This window comes from Nyctibius grandis, chromosome 4 (genome assembly GCF_013368605.1).
Source record: "Nyctibius grandis isolate bNycGra1 chromosome 4, bNycGra1.pri, whole genome shotgun sequence".
In the NCBI taxonomy this organism is placed as follows: domain Eukaryota; kingdom Metazoa; phylum Chordata; class Aves; order Nyctibiiformes; family Nyctibiidae; genus Nyctibius; species Nyctibius grandis.
Genome location: NC_090661.1, coordinates 55113806 through 55129155, shown reverse-complemented (window position 1 = coordinate 55129155; position 15350 = coordinate 55113806). Strand labels below are relative to the sequence as shown.

Here is a 15350-nt window from a genome sequence, read left to right as displayed (position 1 = left end):
GTGATTCTGAAAGTCGTTTTGAAGTGTGACATAAAAGGCATGGATTTGAGTACCGAGCTGTTACGTATATGTTCTTAAATGTCAGATTTTGGACTAGATTCTCTGTAACTGATTTAAATGGAGCAAACATGTAGAATCCTGAATGAGGTTGTTTGGAATGAAGAGTACTGTTTGCATTTTGAAGGGTTCATTTTGTTAGAGTGGTGTTTTTTTCTGTATTTTGGGACTTTTTAGGCACTACAGTTGAGGATAATTTTTGCCATGTTACCATGACAAAAAATGAAATTACATCTCCTAAATTTCACAAATATAATCTCATACCAGGATATAACTGTTTCTTATTTTGAAGTAAATTAAATTAGTTATTTGGAAAGTACAGGTTCAGAACATAACATTGCCTTAGGTACTTGAATGGTTTCTTAGTTTGTCTTAGAAGTTCCTAAATAATACTGCTTGGCATTACCAGTTTTTCATGATGTATGTCTTACTCAAATGTAAAAAGATTATATGATGCTTTAGATATCTTACCTACATGTCTTAAGTATTCTGCACCAACCTATGAACTTCCTGAACTGTGTAGAAATAGGTGGCACATCTCTCTAATGGAAGCCTCCTAAAGCTTTCAGCTAACTCAGCAAAGTGATACGGCACGTGTATTTTGATTTGTAGAAGTTAATTATCTTATCCTCATAATGTTTAATAAATGAATAGCCACTGTCTTTGTAGGGGCTGTCTGATCTGGAGAAATGGACAAAGTGCTAGATGCTACTGATTAACTTAATCATATTTTTCTTCAGTTGAATCTCAGAATGCACCCTGTTTAATTTAATGAAAAATACAGCAAAGTAGAGTGAAAATTCCTTTTGCGAGCTCATATGGCAGATCATTGTCAAAACTAGGCCAGGCCTCCCGACTTTTCATCCACCACACTCAGTTGATCAGAATAACTGATATTATTTAATCCACTCTTCGGAGCTTTAATCTTTCATGTACGTGCATGGAGTGAGTGTTTGATAAGCAGCCAGACGTGCAAGATGTCACCCAGGCCTGGCAGCTGAGGCATGTGCCTCACGTCTCGGAGACAGACTGTCACTTACTGGAGCAGCCACTGGAGGCCTGGTGGAACAGCTGGGGCATCTTCAGTAGTACCAGACCCCAGCTTATGCCCAACTGAACCAGCCTCTTTATGTCTTTAAGTGCGTCCTTGATAAGCAAAGTCACAAATGTGTATCTGAAGCAGTCAAAAGGCCTTAAGCATGTTGGAGTGGCCAGTTTGAGAAAGCTTACAAACCTGACTTTGAGCGAGTGCTGAAAAAGATCCAGTTGAGGGGTCACAACTTGAGTATCCAGTATGACTAGTGTCTCTAAAATACCTTGACCTCTTTGCAAGGGTTGCTAAGTCCTCAAGTCCTGAGGATGATACATTTTGGCTTGACGAGGAGGAGGGGAAGAATTATTCGTGAGTCTTGGTGCCAGTGGCTGATTCTGAGAGGGATCTTGAACTTTGAAAAGGAAACTGGGCAAAAAGAAAGGGGACCTGATCCTGCAGAATCATTAAGGGAATGTTTGCCAGAAATCCTGAGATAACTTGATCGAGGACTAGTGGCTGATTAGCTTCCTTTTTTCTGTCTCTTACAACCTGTGTTAGGTTAATAGATGCAGGGTAAGCTTGGGTTAGAATATCGAGGTTTAGTGTGGTTGTTGCAAAACTTATTTGCAGTTTACAGTTGAAATAGAGGCTCAGATCTGATTTTGATTTGTTGTGTGACCACAGGTTTCTGAACCTTATTTTCATTCTGTTGCTGTTGTCTATGGTTGAGAATAAAGTATACTCCCTGTGCAGTGGAGGCAGAAGAATTAGCATTGCATAACTTTCAAAGTTTGATAAATATTTCAAATTTTTCAAGCGCGTTCTACAGCTTTCAGGAGCCAAGAGTGGCAGCACACAAAGAAGAAAATATATCCTGTGCTATGTTGCATTTCCTAGTCCTTTCACAGTAGAGCTCTGTAGCATTGAGGGGGAACTCCCTGAGTTTATAAATAAGAATGTTGGGAATTATTTGACACTGATGATCAGTTCTTGAGGGAATTAAAAGAGGCTGTCACAAATTATATGCCCATTGCATTTCTAAGAGATGAAAAGGCTTGATTGATTTGATTGATTTTTTTTCAAGTTCTTACATTGTAGCTCTAAGCCAAGGTTTAAACCTACTTACCTGGCATTTATTTATTAATTTACTTATAGAGCAATATGTCAGGTTGCACTTTTCTGTAATCTCTGCCCCCTAAAGTTTCATTCTCCCCTTTCCTTTCTCCACCCCCCCAATCCCACAGTCCATGTATAAAATGTATGATACTGTTCCTTCTTATTTCTCTAAGCAGAATAAATAATGTTCTGACAACAAAAATAAAAGACTGCTTTTGTTGATTTCACTTCTATAACTAATTCTTAAGGGCTTTCTTACATTAGCATATGGTATAACATGCATTTCTGTAGCTGGTTGTATCACAATACTTTTGTGGGGGAATGTGTATTATTTCATGAAAGATTTAAACTTCTCTGTAATTGGTGTTCCTGGCATTCATTATTTTAGATCTTACAAGATCCTGGTGCTCACTAACCGGGCATGTGTACTTGAGAAGCTGTTTCTTTTTATAAGTTGTTATTAATTGAAGAGTTTCTGGGATGCTTCATGGTAGTTTATTGGGAGCCATGGATGAGTCTCCAGTTCTTAGTTGATGCGTAACACAGGTTATTATGCTTCTGCTGTTGACTCCAGGTTGTCTCTCCTGGACCATTGTGGGTGTGACAAAAGAGCTATCTTTTTAGGAAATATTACTTCTCAGATTAAAAGTAAACTCCCTGATCAGCTGGTATCCTGTGACATGCTGTAAATATTGCGTGTACAACTGAGTTGGTTTATATTCTCTTCTTTTCTCTCCCACTGGCTGTGAAGGAAAGGAGAAAAAAACCTCTTACCTCCACCATGAAAACATGGGCTCTGAAGAGCCCTTTTCATGTCAGGCTGTGTATTAACTAAAGTGGCACTTTGCAATACCCTCATCTCAAATTAACTCAGCCGTACCTTAGTTACAGAAAAGTGACTAGAAATTTGTACAAGACTCCATGCAGATTGTGCCTTATGCTTTTTGAGAGGCTGGGTGACGTTACTCAACATTACCACACTGTCTTATTTAAGGTATTTGGTGTCAAGATAGGACATTTAAGGTCATTAAAGGTCACGGACATTTAAGGTCAGTTTTTCAATTATAACTAGTGAATTCTATAAATAAGAATATGCTGATTCTTAAGAATTCTGGCTTTATTAGGAGACATTTTGGATGTCTTAAAAAAAAAAAAGAATATATAAATTCTGTAGTCATGGAAGATACCTGCTTCCATGATTTTGCTTTCTTTGGTAGGTAAATAACTTTTGCCCGTTCTGTGGTAAAACCAAAAATAGAGAATGAGTCACCTTTGGCACTTAGAGTCATGAACTGTATTCCTACCTCCTTCTTCATTAAGGTTAGCTTTCCCATAATCTTTACAAAAATGCTTACACTGATGGGCTTTTCTGAGAAATGGAGGTTAGTTTATTTGTGATTTAATTGTCTAAGATTTGTCATTTTAACTAACTATTGTCAAGATCTCGCTAAACTAGATAACTGTTGGTCATGATGGATAGTAAACCCATGATACCAGTATTTCCAGTCTACAGAATTAACTGCTGTAGAAACCTACTCAATTACAAGTTTTATGATTCATTGTACATAAGATACGAAAGAGGTATATAACATTTTTTTCCACTTTCAGCCCCTCCTAATATGCTCTTACTGCTTGGGGTCCAGCCTGTTCTAGTCTTGAGATGTCATAGCCACCAAGAAACCTTGCTGAAACATGGAGTTCGCCAAGTTTTGAGAGTGGGGGTGGGACAGGTAAGTGGTGTTTCTTGCTTTATATGACGCTTTTTTGCAATTTAAAAAATATATACTAATGTTCACACTGGAGGCCACCAGTTCTTTCCCTTTGTATTATTAACTAGTTCTTAAAAAACAAAAACTTGCAAAACTGCGCCATAGAGTGAGCAAACACTGTTTCCTTCCGTTCTCTCCCCCCTTTCTCATTGGCGTGTTCTTTTTGCCAGGAAGATCCTGTGGTGGTTTTATTTTCCAGAATACAGAATATAGTTAGGATTACTTTTAAGTATGTGCATTTAGACTTCAGAGTCTTTTATTTTCAGGAAGGCAGAGAGTGGAAGGGGAAGATTGGATATATGTTAAAATAATTTATGTGCCTAGTAGAGCAGTGATCACATGGCATGACTGTCCTGGTAAATCAGCTTTTTTAAATAAAGAAATCATATTACTGATAGTCCCTATTCCCCTTTTCAATAACTAAAAAAATGTAGGCATTTAGGTACATCTGTATGTTTTACTGGATTTATATATAACAATAGGCTGTTTTTAATTTTGAAAGTGGTTTTACAGATAGTTACTTATTCTTAACAGAACCCTGTGGATGTAAATGTAATTATCTGTAGTTGTTTCAGAGGAAGAATTGTGTCAGTGCCTGTTGGTAGTTTTGCCCAAATGTATTAGGATTGGAACGTCTCCTGCCAGTCTGCTGTTTTGCAGTAGTTGGCTCAGGAATAACTCTGGAGATCTACTTTCAGCAAAATTTACCTTGCAATGAAGTGTAAAAGGATGCTACTTTCTCAGGGAAATGACTTAGTGAAAGAAGTGGTGCATGCTAATGATTTCTGAGATTAACTTTTTCATTGTAGGAAATTATTTTCAATGTGTACAGGAACTCCAAATGTGCTTAGGTGAATCCCACTGCTGTTTCAGCATGTTGTCTCAAGTGGAAATAGCTTATTGATAGCGAATGAAGGCATGTGTGGGAAGGCAGTCTGAGATAAAGGAGGCTGAAACATTTTAAACTGTAAAATCTTCTGGTGTGGTAGCAGGAAGGAATGTACGTTTGAAGCTGTAATTCTCTGTTTGCTGGTAACATTTTATGAAACGTTTGCTTTCTGGGCTGAAATATTATTTCTGCCTAAAATGAATACAGAGGTGGAAAACAGGATAGAAAGTATACTCTTTTTCCAGCTTAGGCGGTGTTGAGTTTCTTGGATGTTTTATTGAGAAAGGAATGTTTTTCATCACTTATCTGTAATCACAGACATGATGTATCTGAAAACTGAAAGTTAATTAGATTTTAGAGAGGCCTGCTTTTGAAGAATGCTTTTTAAAGTGCCTTTTTGGAGGAGGAGGACTGCTTTGAAAGTTGAATCACAAATGTAGGTAGTATTGTCTTTTGTGATCCTACTTTGTCTGTGGGTTTTCTTGTTTTTAAAGTCATATATGATTGAGTGAGTAGATGGCCTGGCTTAATTCTATCTTATGAACTTTGAAAGGTATTAAACCCTGGGAGCATCTACTTAGATCTTGCAAAAACATAAATTAATATACTTAGTGTGTGGTGTATGCATAGTTTAAGTATTGCACATTTAATAATTTCTGTGCACGGAGAAAACAGCTATATTCTACAATTACCCAATTGCAAATTTACAATTACCAATTACAAACTGTCGTTTGCAGTTTTGTTTTCTTGGAAAACAGTTGTGACCTTCACAGCCTCTAAGATACATCTGGATGGGGTCTGATACTTCTCTGCATGAAGAGGCCAGATACTGCAAAGAATTATGCATTTGCACTGTGTTCACTTCACAGACTTATTTTGGGGGGATTTTTGCAAGCTGGGAAAAAAACAGAAAACGTTTAAGCTTGTGTAATTCTAGGATTCAGTGTCAGTGTTTTATGACTTCTAAAATATGTGAACGCTGCTCTCAGACTGTGCCTTTCCATAGATGCTGGTAGTGTTGTTCAGGAATGTATCTTTAGATGTGCTGCCCTTGTCAGTAATTTTACAGCTTGAGAGAGAGAATCTTGTATTTAGAATGTTCATTGCAATCACAATTTTTCTGTAGATGTGAGAGGGTTGGGGTTTCTTCCATCAATAACAACCTCTGTCTACCTTTCATGAAGCATCTGGAATGGCATAGCGCCTAAACGCGTTTCAGGGCTAAGACATAATGCAAAGTTAGTATTTAGGTTGTGTTTATTTTCTTGGAATAACTGCCATTTACTGCATATTATCCATGTAAGGGTGGGATGTTTCGAATCACTCAGAGCCATCTTAATTTGTCTGATTTTAAATAGATCATGGTTGTTCTGAGGCCTAGAGATTTCAAATAATCCTATTTATTTTGGAGATTGGGAGAGGAGATGGTGTGAGAAATGCTTCAATATTATATTTAATACAGAATTGTAAAATCCTGTATTATAGTATATATGTGGAAGGTTGAAAAATGGTTACATACTGAACTTCTGCAAATTCTTCCTGAAACACTGTCAGCATTGATGACTTCATCAGTTCCCAATGTTAGGAAGTCCCAGATGTTTACAAGCACAGTAACAGGGTGAGGTCACATCTTGAACGGGGCAGGGCTGTGGTGGGATCTGGTCAGAGAGCTGAGCTGGGCTCCTGCCCAGCCAGGCCCTGCCTGCCGTGCTCTGCCATGTAGTGCTGGAGGTGCAGCTTCCCCGGCCACCTCTGTCTCTGGGGCCCTGCAGTGGGTCGTAGATGAGACCCACGTATCACCAGCAGTGCAGGATCTCCTCCTCCCCTTCCACATTTTGACTTAAAAAAATAATTTGATACTTTGGGTAATATTGTGTACCTTTTTTAAGCAGAAGCACATTAATTATGACTCTGACATATCTAAATGCTGAAATTTCCATTGTTTTTTTCCCAGTGATCATTCTGAGATATTTCTGTGGTATTGACTTGCACTTACTGTCAGGTATTGTGAAGGAGATGAAAAGTTCATTTCACAGTAAGAATGGAAAATAGAGGTTACACTTTCCAGACGGGGATAAGCAGGCAGCTTCTCAAAAGTTTTGATAAATGAGATTAGTTTTACATCTTGATCAAAATAGCAAAAAGATAAATGAAAGCAAACTACTTAGCGTTTTCTTAAATACTCTACTAATCATGGAGAATAACTTGAATGTTCTTCAAAAGAACTGGTTTTTGTGGGGTTTTTTTTTTTTTATTTCAGTAAACAAGTATGTTGGTATCTCTGCTGTGGGTTAGTTACGTTACCTGTAATGTCACATCAGTTAAATATTAGAACAGAAAACTTACCAAGCCATGTAACAGCTGGTTAGCAGGTAGACAAACACCCTTGTATTCTTTCATCACAGTTTAAGTTATGTTTTTTGAAATCAAAGACCTTGATAGTTGTTTTGAACATGTTTGACTGTTGAAATCTGAAAGTCAAACTTTACATTTCCCGTGCTTGATTCTCCACAGTGAATTTCAGTAAACTTCAAATGAGGCTTCTCCTATCTCTTTTTGGTTTTACGTTGAAGCAGTCACAGAAATAGCAACTGAAATTGTGTCCAGAAATCATTCTTTGTTCATTATCACTAGACTATTGGGTCAGGTTAGAAGCATAGCACAGTATCAAACAAAAGGAAATATGTGGCATATCCTAGATATAGGGCTTACCTTATAGTGTGGTGAAATGCCTTGTAGGGTAGTAGCTCATGCCAGCCTATTTTGGGTTTATCTGTATTGTGCAGTGCCATGTAGGGATCCTGGATTGGGTTGTGACAGCGTTATAGCTGCATTAGCATGGTGTGCTGTCAGAACTGAGGTACTCATTTTCTCAGCAAGGCTGCAAGGTGAGCCTGGATGAGGTACCTAGATAATTTGCAATGTAAGAAAGTTTATGTGGGTGTACCTCAAGTACTTTCATGGTTCTGCTTTATGCTGTGTAAACATAAGCAAGGCAACTTGGGTTTCTAGCGCTGTGATTTTGGAATGCAGGGATATTGCACGTGGTGTTACTGACTTCACAAGAAACAACACTGGCAACTTTTTGAAAAAATCTATTTGTGTCTCATGTACAGGTATCTCTTTCAAGCAAGTGCTGTCTTATTACTGTATAATATTGGGGAAAGGTTTATTTATGTTTTAATAATTTTCTAGTTAGGACTGTAAAGGTTATGGGAAGCTAAGTATTGCTGCTTCTTTCAGTCTAAATACACGTTTGTAATGTGTTGGCTGCTGTTTGTAGTTTTGCTAAGGTACAGCAGCATGAAAAAGAACGGTTTTTGATTGCTGCCAGCCAGAATGCCCAATAAATGCTGTACGTAATAGGAACAGTTACTTTGATTTGGTTTCTAGAATTCACCCTTTTCACGGCATTGGAGGGAAAGAATCTCACTTCGTTCCTGCTATTACGTAGCCCTTTGTTGTGCCTTGCTTTAGCTCTGCTGCAAAGATCTCATAACATTCCAAAGATTTATGTGTGTGTAGGGCCGAGTGGGAAACCATGTTTATCAAAAATCTGTAAACAGTTGAAGCAAGGGTATTGTAGTGTGGTTTAGGGGGACGGGCATGTGACAAGAGGGAAGGAAGTTAGAGAAGTCGTCATAGATAAAATTATGAGAATGGCAGTAGAAAATAGAAAAAGGACAGCCAAAAGGCAATACAAGATACATCGTAAGTGAGAATTAAGAGTTGGGGGATGGGGTGGTGTTGAACATGATAAAAGCTCAGAAACAAGATTCCTATTACTTTGTTTGAAAACCGAATGAGAAAGTTGGTACTGGTATGATTAACTACAGTACACAAGCGTATGTTCTCTTGATTGCAGGAGGCATGGTTTAGAAGAACTTTGTATTATACTTGGATGCCTTTTGATATTGTCAAATAAACAAATGGTATTGTTTTGCCTTTGTAGGAAGATGAAAAATTTCTGACAGACTTGTTTGCACAACTAACAGATGAAGCCACAGATGAGGAGAAAAGACAGGAATTGGTAAGGAATCTGTAAAATATACATGAAAGGGACAGTTACTACAAAGTGATACATGCATTTTTTTTAAATTACTAACTAGTATATTATTCCTGTTTTTCAGGTAAATTTTCTGAAAGAGTTTTGTGCATTCTCTCAAACACTGCAACCTCAAAACAGAGATGCATTTTTCAAAACCTTGTCAAATATGGGCATACTGCCAGCACTAGAAGTCATATTGGTAAGTCAGCTCAATTTTAGTTGTGATAACAATTTTGTTTCTCTCCGGAGAGGTTTTTCTAAAAAGTAAGTATGCCAAATTTCAGTCACATGGTTTTCTGAAGTGTTTGCTTCATTTGTCTTGTCTCAGCTTGAGATTCAGAATATTTAAAATATTTTTGTAAAAACTTTAAAAGCAGTTACAATATGACATTGGTAAGTGCCCTGGCATTCTTTCTTTTTTGTTTTCTCATTCAGTTTCCTATCTTTACGTGCTTCTTGGTGTACAGTTAAGTAAGAAAATAGGGAAATAGACCAAAGGACGGGGAAACGATTTATTTTGCCCAACAGTTGTCAAATGTACAAAGAAGAGATTAGAGTCAATTCAGTTTTAGAATACTGTTTTAGTAATAGGTATGACTTGTAAGTAGGAATTAAAAGCTATATGCTTTCTGGTTTTCGTTACATTTAAGCCTTTTCTTTTAAGGAAACATAAATGATTTTATTTGACTTTTCCAGGGTATGGATGATGCACAAGTACGAAGTGCAGCCACTGATATATTCTCATATTTGGTTGAATACAACCCATCCATGGTACGAGAGTTTGTCATGCAGGAAGCGCAGCAGAATGATGATGTAAGTAGAGGGTCCCCAGAAATGTGTGTATTGTTTTTTGAAATTACTGTTTCATATTTACAACTCTAACAATGACATGAGCCCTAGTTCTGAAGAACTATGGCATATAGTTATGTTGGTTACAGGATACTGAACGACCATGTTTTTAAAAGTTCTGTTAGTCAGGTGAGATGAGTGTTCGCCTGTTCACATATTCTTGTTCCATTGTGTGTAAAGTAAAACAGGTTACCACAAACTGCCATTTTGCTTAACATGAGCTGTGATACAAGCAAAACAAAGTGTTTTTGAATGATGGCCTTCTTAAAATGCGAAATATAAATTTCAGTCTTGATCTTGTTATGTACATGTGTTTTTAATTTACTTGCAAGAAACCTGTGTTCAGTTTACTGAATCTCACATGTTAAAAGTGCAATTATGGTCCTAAGTGTTCAAGAACCCTTTTTGACAGAGGTTTACATTTCCCAGAAATCCTCTGTAGCTGATTAATACAGAATGCTTGCACACAACTAGTAGTAAGAAAGGTATTTCAAAGTGGTATGCAGTGGAGAAAAAACATTTTGCTGCCTTTTCCATAGAGGAGATAGTTAATGTTTTTTCTTGTATCTGCTAAAAACACACCAGAGAACAGGAAGCTGCTGGTGCTACTGCTTCTATACTGGAAGAAAGGGGCAGCTGGGACAGGGAATGTGGCTGGTGGTTCCAGCCACTTGAATCTGATGGCTGTCCTCTTTTATGGGGGACAGTGGTAACCAAGCAGCTTTAGTATAGGGATTCCTAAATGTAAATATTATTTTCTACTTTTATGTGTTATTCTTGTTTTCTGTAAATACATGTTGGGGTTATTTTTAGGTGAAAATAATTTCATCAAGTCCAGTAGTGTTATAAAATTTACTGTTGTATGTTTATGGAAATAAAACTTTTGGTATGTATTCTGAAGGGGGATACAAATTAAAACTTCTGTACTCTGAAAATGCTTCCAGAAACCAGTTGAATTTTGAGACTGTTAAGCTTCTGCCTCTGTACTTTTTATCATTTGGCATTTCAGTAGTTCAGACTAAATTCTAAATTAGATTGTTAATTTCAGAACCATTTTTAGTTGCTTTGAAAGATTCTCTTCACTGCTTGCCTTCTTACCGTTGAACAACTGACCAGAATGTGTCGCTGGCATGTAAAGTTAATTTGTTTCTGTTAAGTTTGGGTTTTTTTGTTTGGTAGTTGTTTACATTTTACAAAATTTTGATAGAACACCATTTTTAACCAGGCAGTAACCCTTTTAGAAGATAATTTCAGATTTGGGGCAAGGGAGTAGCATTAGAATTTACTTTTGCCTTTTTTTCCCCCATTAGGATATATTACTCATTAACCTCATTATAGAACACATGATTTGTGACACAGATCCAGAACTTGGAGGGGCAGTGCTACTCATGGGTTTGCTTCGTACTTTAGTTGATCCAGAAAATATGCTTGCCACTGCCAATGTAAGTAAATACCTTCAAATGAAATTACAGTTGTTTTTTGTAGCATATTTGGTGATATGTTACATATATATTTTTTTTTTGTTGTTATTCTTTAGAAAACAGAAAAGACAGAGTTCTTGGGTTTCTTCTACAAACATTGTATGCATGTTCTGACAGCCCCTTTATTGGCCAATACTACAGAGGACAAGCCTAGTAAAGGTAATGCCACTCTGGGTGTTGGGCTCACGAGGCTGTTGAATGTCAGTGTTTAAAACAGAGTAATTGTCAAAGGATGTTTTCTATCTTAAAGAGAATATGAGACTACGGTACATGGTTTGAAGTAAAATGTTGATTTATGATTTAGTCATTTGAATAATCTATAGGTATAAAATTCAGCAGAGAGATCCGATTTAAGAAGTGAAAAGCACTTGCTGCAGCTTTTGCTTCAGCAAAAATTACAATATTTGTATAATTTTTTAGTAACTCATGGGGCTGTTCAGTGATATAGACTTGTAAACATGCGTAAATGTGTTTTAAGGTCAGGGATCACTAGAGAGGATGCTAAATTGCCCCTGAGAAGGTGTGTGTCACAATACTATGCTGAATTTGAGGGTATTGGTTCTAAATCAAACTAAGAAAGCAGATATCAGTGATGAAGTAACTGTTCTTACTGGCTACTAGCAGCAGTACTGTTTGTTTATTAATATTACAACACAACCCAAATGGATGCAAAAGGAGGTGCATAAATGATACATAAACGTTCTGTAAATGTCTAGATTTTTACTATTTAAAATATTTGAGTTCTTTATTGGTCAACAATCTGGCAGTATTTTTAAAAAGGTAGCATTACCTTTTAAAAAAGATTAAATCTAATGTGTATTTAATTTATTATTTGTCTACTTAAAAGCAGGATTTGAGTTACTTTTTTGTATATGCTGATATGATTATGTCTTAGAAGTATTAAAAGAGCATGAGATATTTATTGCATAGTACTTTTGTTAAAAGGCATAATATGTCACATTTTTGGTACAAACTTAGTCAGGGTACTGTGTATAGGGCAATATTTTATGATACAGATGTGTGGACATCATAATGGGATTTGGTTAAATAAGCCTGACTGCTTATATTAGTCTTAGGTTCTGTACTCTCTGAACCTTCAAACACTGATTTAGACAGACAAAATGTAATTGTTTCTATAGTTTAAGAGGGTTTCCTGCCATATCTGTTTAAATAGAAAATATTCAGTCCATAACAGGCTTGTTCAATTTCTAATTTAAAGACTAAACATATCCTCCAGCATGTTCTCTAAACTGTCTGTGCGAATATACAAGAACTTGGAAATGTTTACCAGACTGCAGCTGGGTATTTGAGGTTAGCTTCTGAAGGCAATATCCTAGATATATTTAATTATTTTGGTTTTCTTTTTCTTACAGATGATTTTCAGACAGCCCAACTCTTGGCATTAATACTGGAATTGCTAACTTTCTGCGTAGAACATCATACTTATCACATAAAGAACTACATCATTAACAAAGATATCCTGCGAAGGGTACTCGTTCTCATGGCCTCAAAGCACGCTTTCTTGGCATTGTGTAAGTTTGAAAGCTAAAGAATTAAACTAGTACTTTGTGAACGTGAAGTGTTACATATCTTCATTCTGCTGGAAGAAAACTCTTCGCAGATCATGACAATTTGTGACTGAATGCAGAAATTCTACTATTATACTCTGTCTTTCTCATATCGATTTATAGATATGTCAGCTAGTATTAGTAAATAATTTTGCATTTATAGATGTGTTTTTTTCTAAAAAGCAGAAGGATTTATCTTAATCTCGATGTAGAGGTGAATTGAAAAGATGGTATCTCAATATGGAATATCCTAAGAGAATCATTGTAAGTCGATATTTTCTTAGTAGAAATTATCAGAAGTATTTAATTAGAGGTTACAGTTATCTGACTGCATTAAACAGCACAGATGTTCAGTGTGCTGCTCTTCAAACTCTGATAGTTTGTTGACCATGCTGAGCACAGTAATAGCAAGGCAGTGCGACTTAATTCTGGAGGCAAGTAAGAGATTTTTTGGAGTAAAACAAAGCCTGAAGTTGACTGAGCAGTACCATACAGTTAAGAAGTACCTTTTAAATTTGTAACTGAAATCACTTGAGTTTGATTTTAGAACCCTTGCATAATCTTTTTGGATGTACATCCAGTTGCTAACCAAAATGTGCTGCCTTATAGTGAGATGAATCTCTACTTTCTGTTTATGCATGGACATTCACATGCTTGTGTACACTTTGGAGTTTTAGAAAGAGCTTTAAACTAGATGTAAATTAAGTCTTTGTTTTAGTATGTGTGTGAAGAAAATGTCATTTACCAATTTTAAAATGAGATAATTTGCATCCTGATCAAATAGGACTTAATTAAATATAATCAAACTTATATTTGAATAATAGGAATGATAAGCAAATTTCCCAGTTCTACTGAGAAAGTATTTTACCTTTATCATAAGTAATTTAAAAAATAAAAAATACACCTTTATGTTAGTAGTAATATAGTTAAACAGTAGTATGTTATTTCTTCAGTGAACAGAGGTGGTTTCACTTGTATAATTATGGTGGAGGATCTTCAGCAGTGTAGTCAGGACTGTTGAGTAGCAGTGAATAGCTGAATGTATTACCAGGTCCTAATAATGTAATGCTGTGTAAGGAGTGAGATTGCAAATTGCCTTAACTAATGCTGAGTAATTTCTGGATTTTTTTCTTTCAAATTTAATAATTTAAAATTTCTTTTGACAACACTTCTGTTTTCAGGTGCTCTTCGTTTCAAGAGAAAGATAATTGGACTAAAGGATGAATTCTACAACCGTTACATAATGAAAAGTTTTTTGTTTGAACCTGTGGTCAAAGCATTTCTAAATAATGGTTCCCGTTATAATCTGATGAACTCTGCCATAATAGAGATGTTTGAATTTATCAGAGTGGTGAGTGCCGTTATATGCTGAAGATAATTCCTGTATTGTTTAATCTTGTAGTTCAAGAAGACTTTTCCTTTTGCTTGTACCTTAAATTATGCTATCATATTAATTTGCCATATGATACATATTTAAATGAACTTTCTTTTGTATCAGTTACACATTCATGCATGTTCTTTCTTATGCTCAAACAGTACCATGACTTGAAAATTAAATTCACTTGATACTTGGTGTACTCACAGTACCCAGATTTGCAAAGGCAGCCCTAATCAAGTTTCACCATGCAGATTGGATGGGCCTGTTACGGCAGGAATGTCATTTGAAACTGCTGCTACAAAACCACCAAATTTAGTCATGCTCTGTAATGTCAATTCAACAAAATATAGAAACATACAGAAGAGATATCAATCTTTTTTGATTATATTAATGGAGTACTACAAAGTCCCTTCCATGGGGAGTCTCTTAAAATATTCATGCCAGTTTGGCAGTCTACACAGTACTGTTTCCTCACAGTTGACTGCATCCAGATTCTGACAAGATGCTGTACAGACTGTAAATGTGGTAAGTGGGGCTGAGCTAGGGTGCAGACAGTTGTGGAAGAGTAAGTGGGTGAGGAAAAAAGGCAGCTTTGTCACCTCTTGAAATCTTCTGTGCTGATGACCTCCTTCCTCTTTGAGTTCGGACTCAAGGTAATTCAAGACTGAGATGACTTGATCATCATGGAAAAGTTGATTTAAAAATAGTTTTGAAGCTATGAAAAAAGTTAATCCATAGAGGTGGCCCTGATTTTTGTGCTGTGGTCTTTCGGTACTCCATGACTGTGTGCTGATTCTATGCTTCATGCTATGAGGAAATACATCATCTTTTATTTTCTCATCCTCCTTTTCACATAGATACCCAGGTTGCATTTCCAGAATACTTCCTGGTATCTGGAAATAATTTTTCTCAATTTTATTTCATTCAGGTTTATTCTGAAAGAGCTCAAATTTTAAAAGTGTGCTTTTGTTGTTACTGATGTATTACCATTCGTAAGGGGTGACCTTTGAGCACATAACCAAACAAAAAAATAACCAGTGTATTAAGATTTATGTTGCTTTGCTTGTCCTGAGTGGATCGTAATCAGGTGTTTATTCTGCAGTGTATTCCAGGGGCTGTGCAGTGCTAAGAAAACCAAACAATGCACAGGAGCAATTTTCCT

General features: G+C 36.4%; 1 protein-coding gene across 2 annotated transcripts in view; it reads left to right on the top strand.

The window, feature by feature from the left end:
• Positions 1-15350, top strand: part of PPP4R3A (protein phosphatase 4 regulatory subunit 3A) — a 54297-nt gene that overhangs the window by 23221 nt on the left and 15726 nt on the right. For both annotated transcript variants that reach the window (XR_011047908.1, XM_068397502.1), the window contains exons 5-11: positions 8817-8894; positions 8995-9111; positions 9609-9725; positions 11072-11203; positions 11299-11401; positions 12616-12774; positions 13992-14161. Coding sequence is in view for 1 of the 2 variants with exons in the window: in XM_068397502.1 (XP_068253603.1) it covers positions 8817-8894; positions 8995-9111; positions 9609-9725; positions 11072-11203; positions 11299-11401; positions 12616-12774; positions 13992-14161 (876 nt within the window). In the remaining variant the exon portion in view is untranslated. The remainder of the gene's footprint in view (positions 1-8816; positions 8895-8994; positions 9112-9608; positions 9726-11071; positions 11204-11298; positions 11402-12615; positions 12775-13991; positions 14162-15350) is intronic.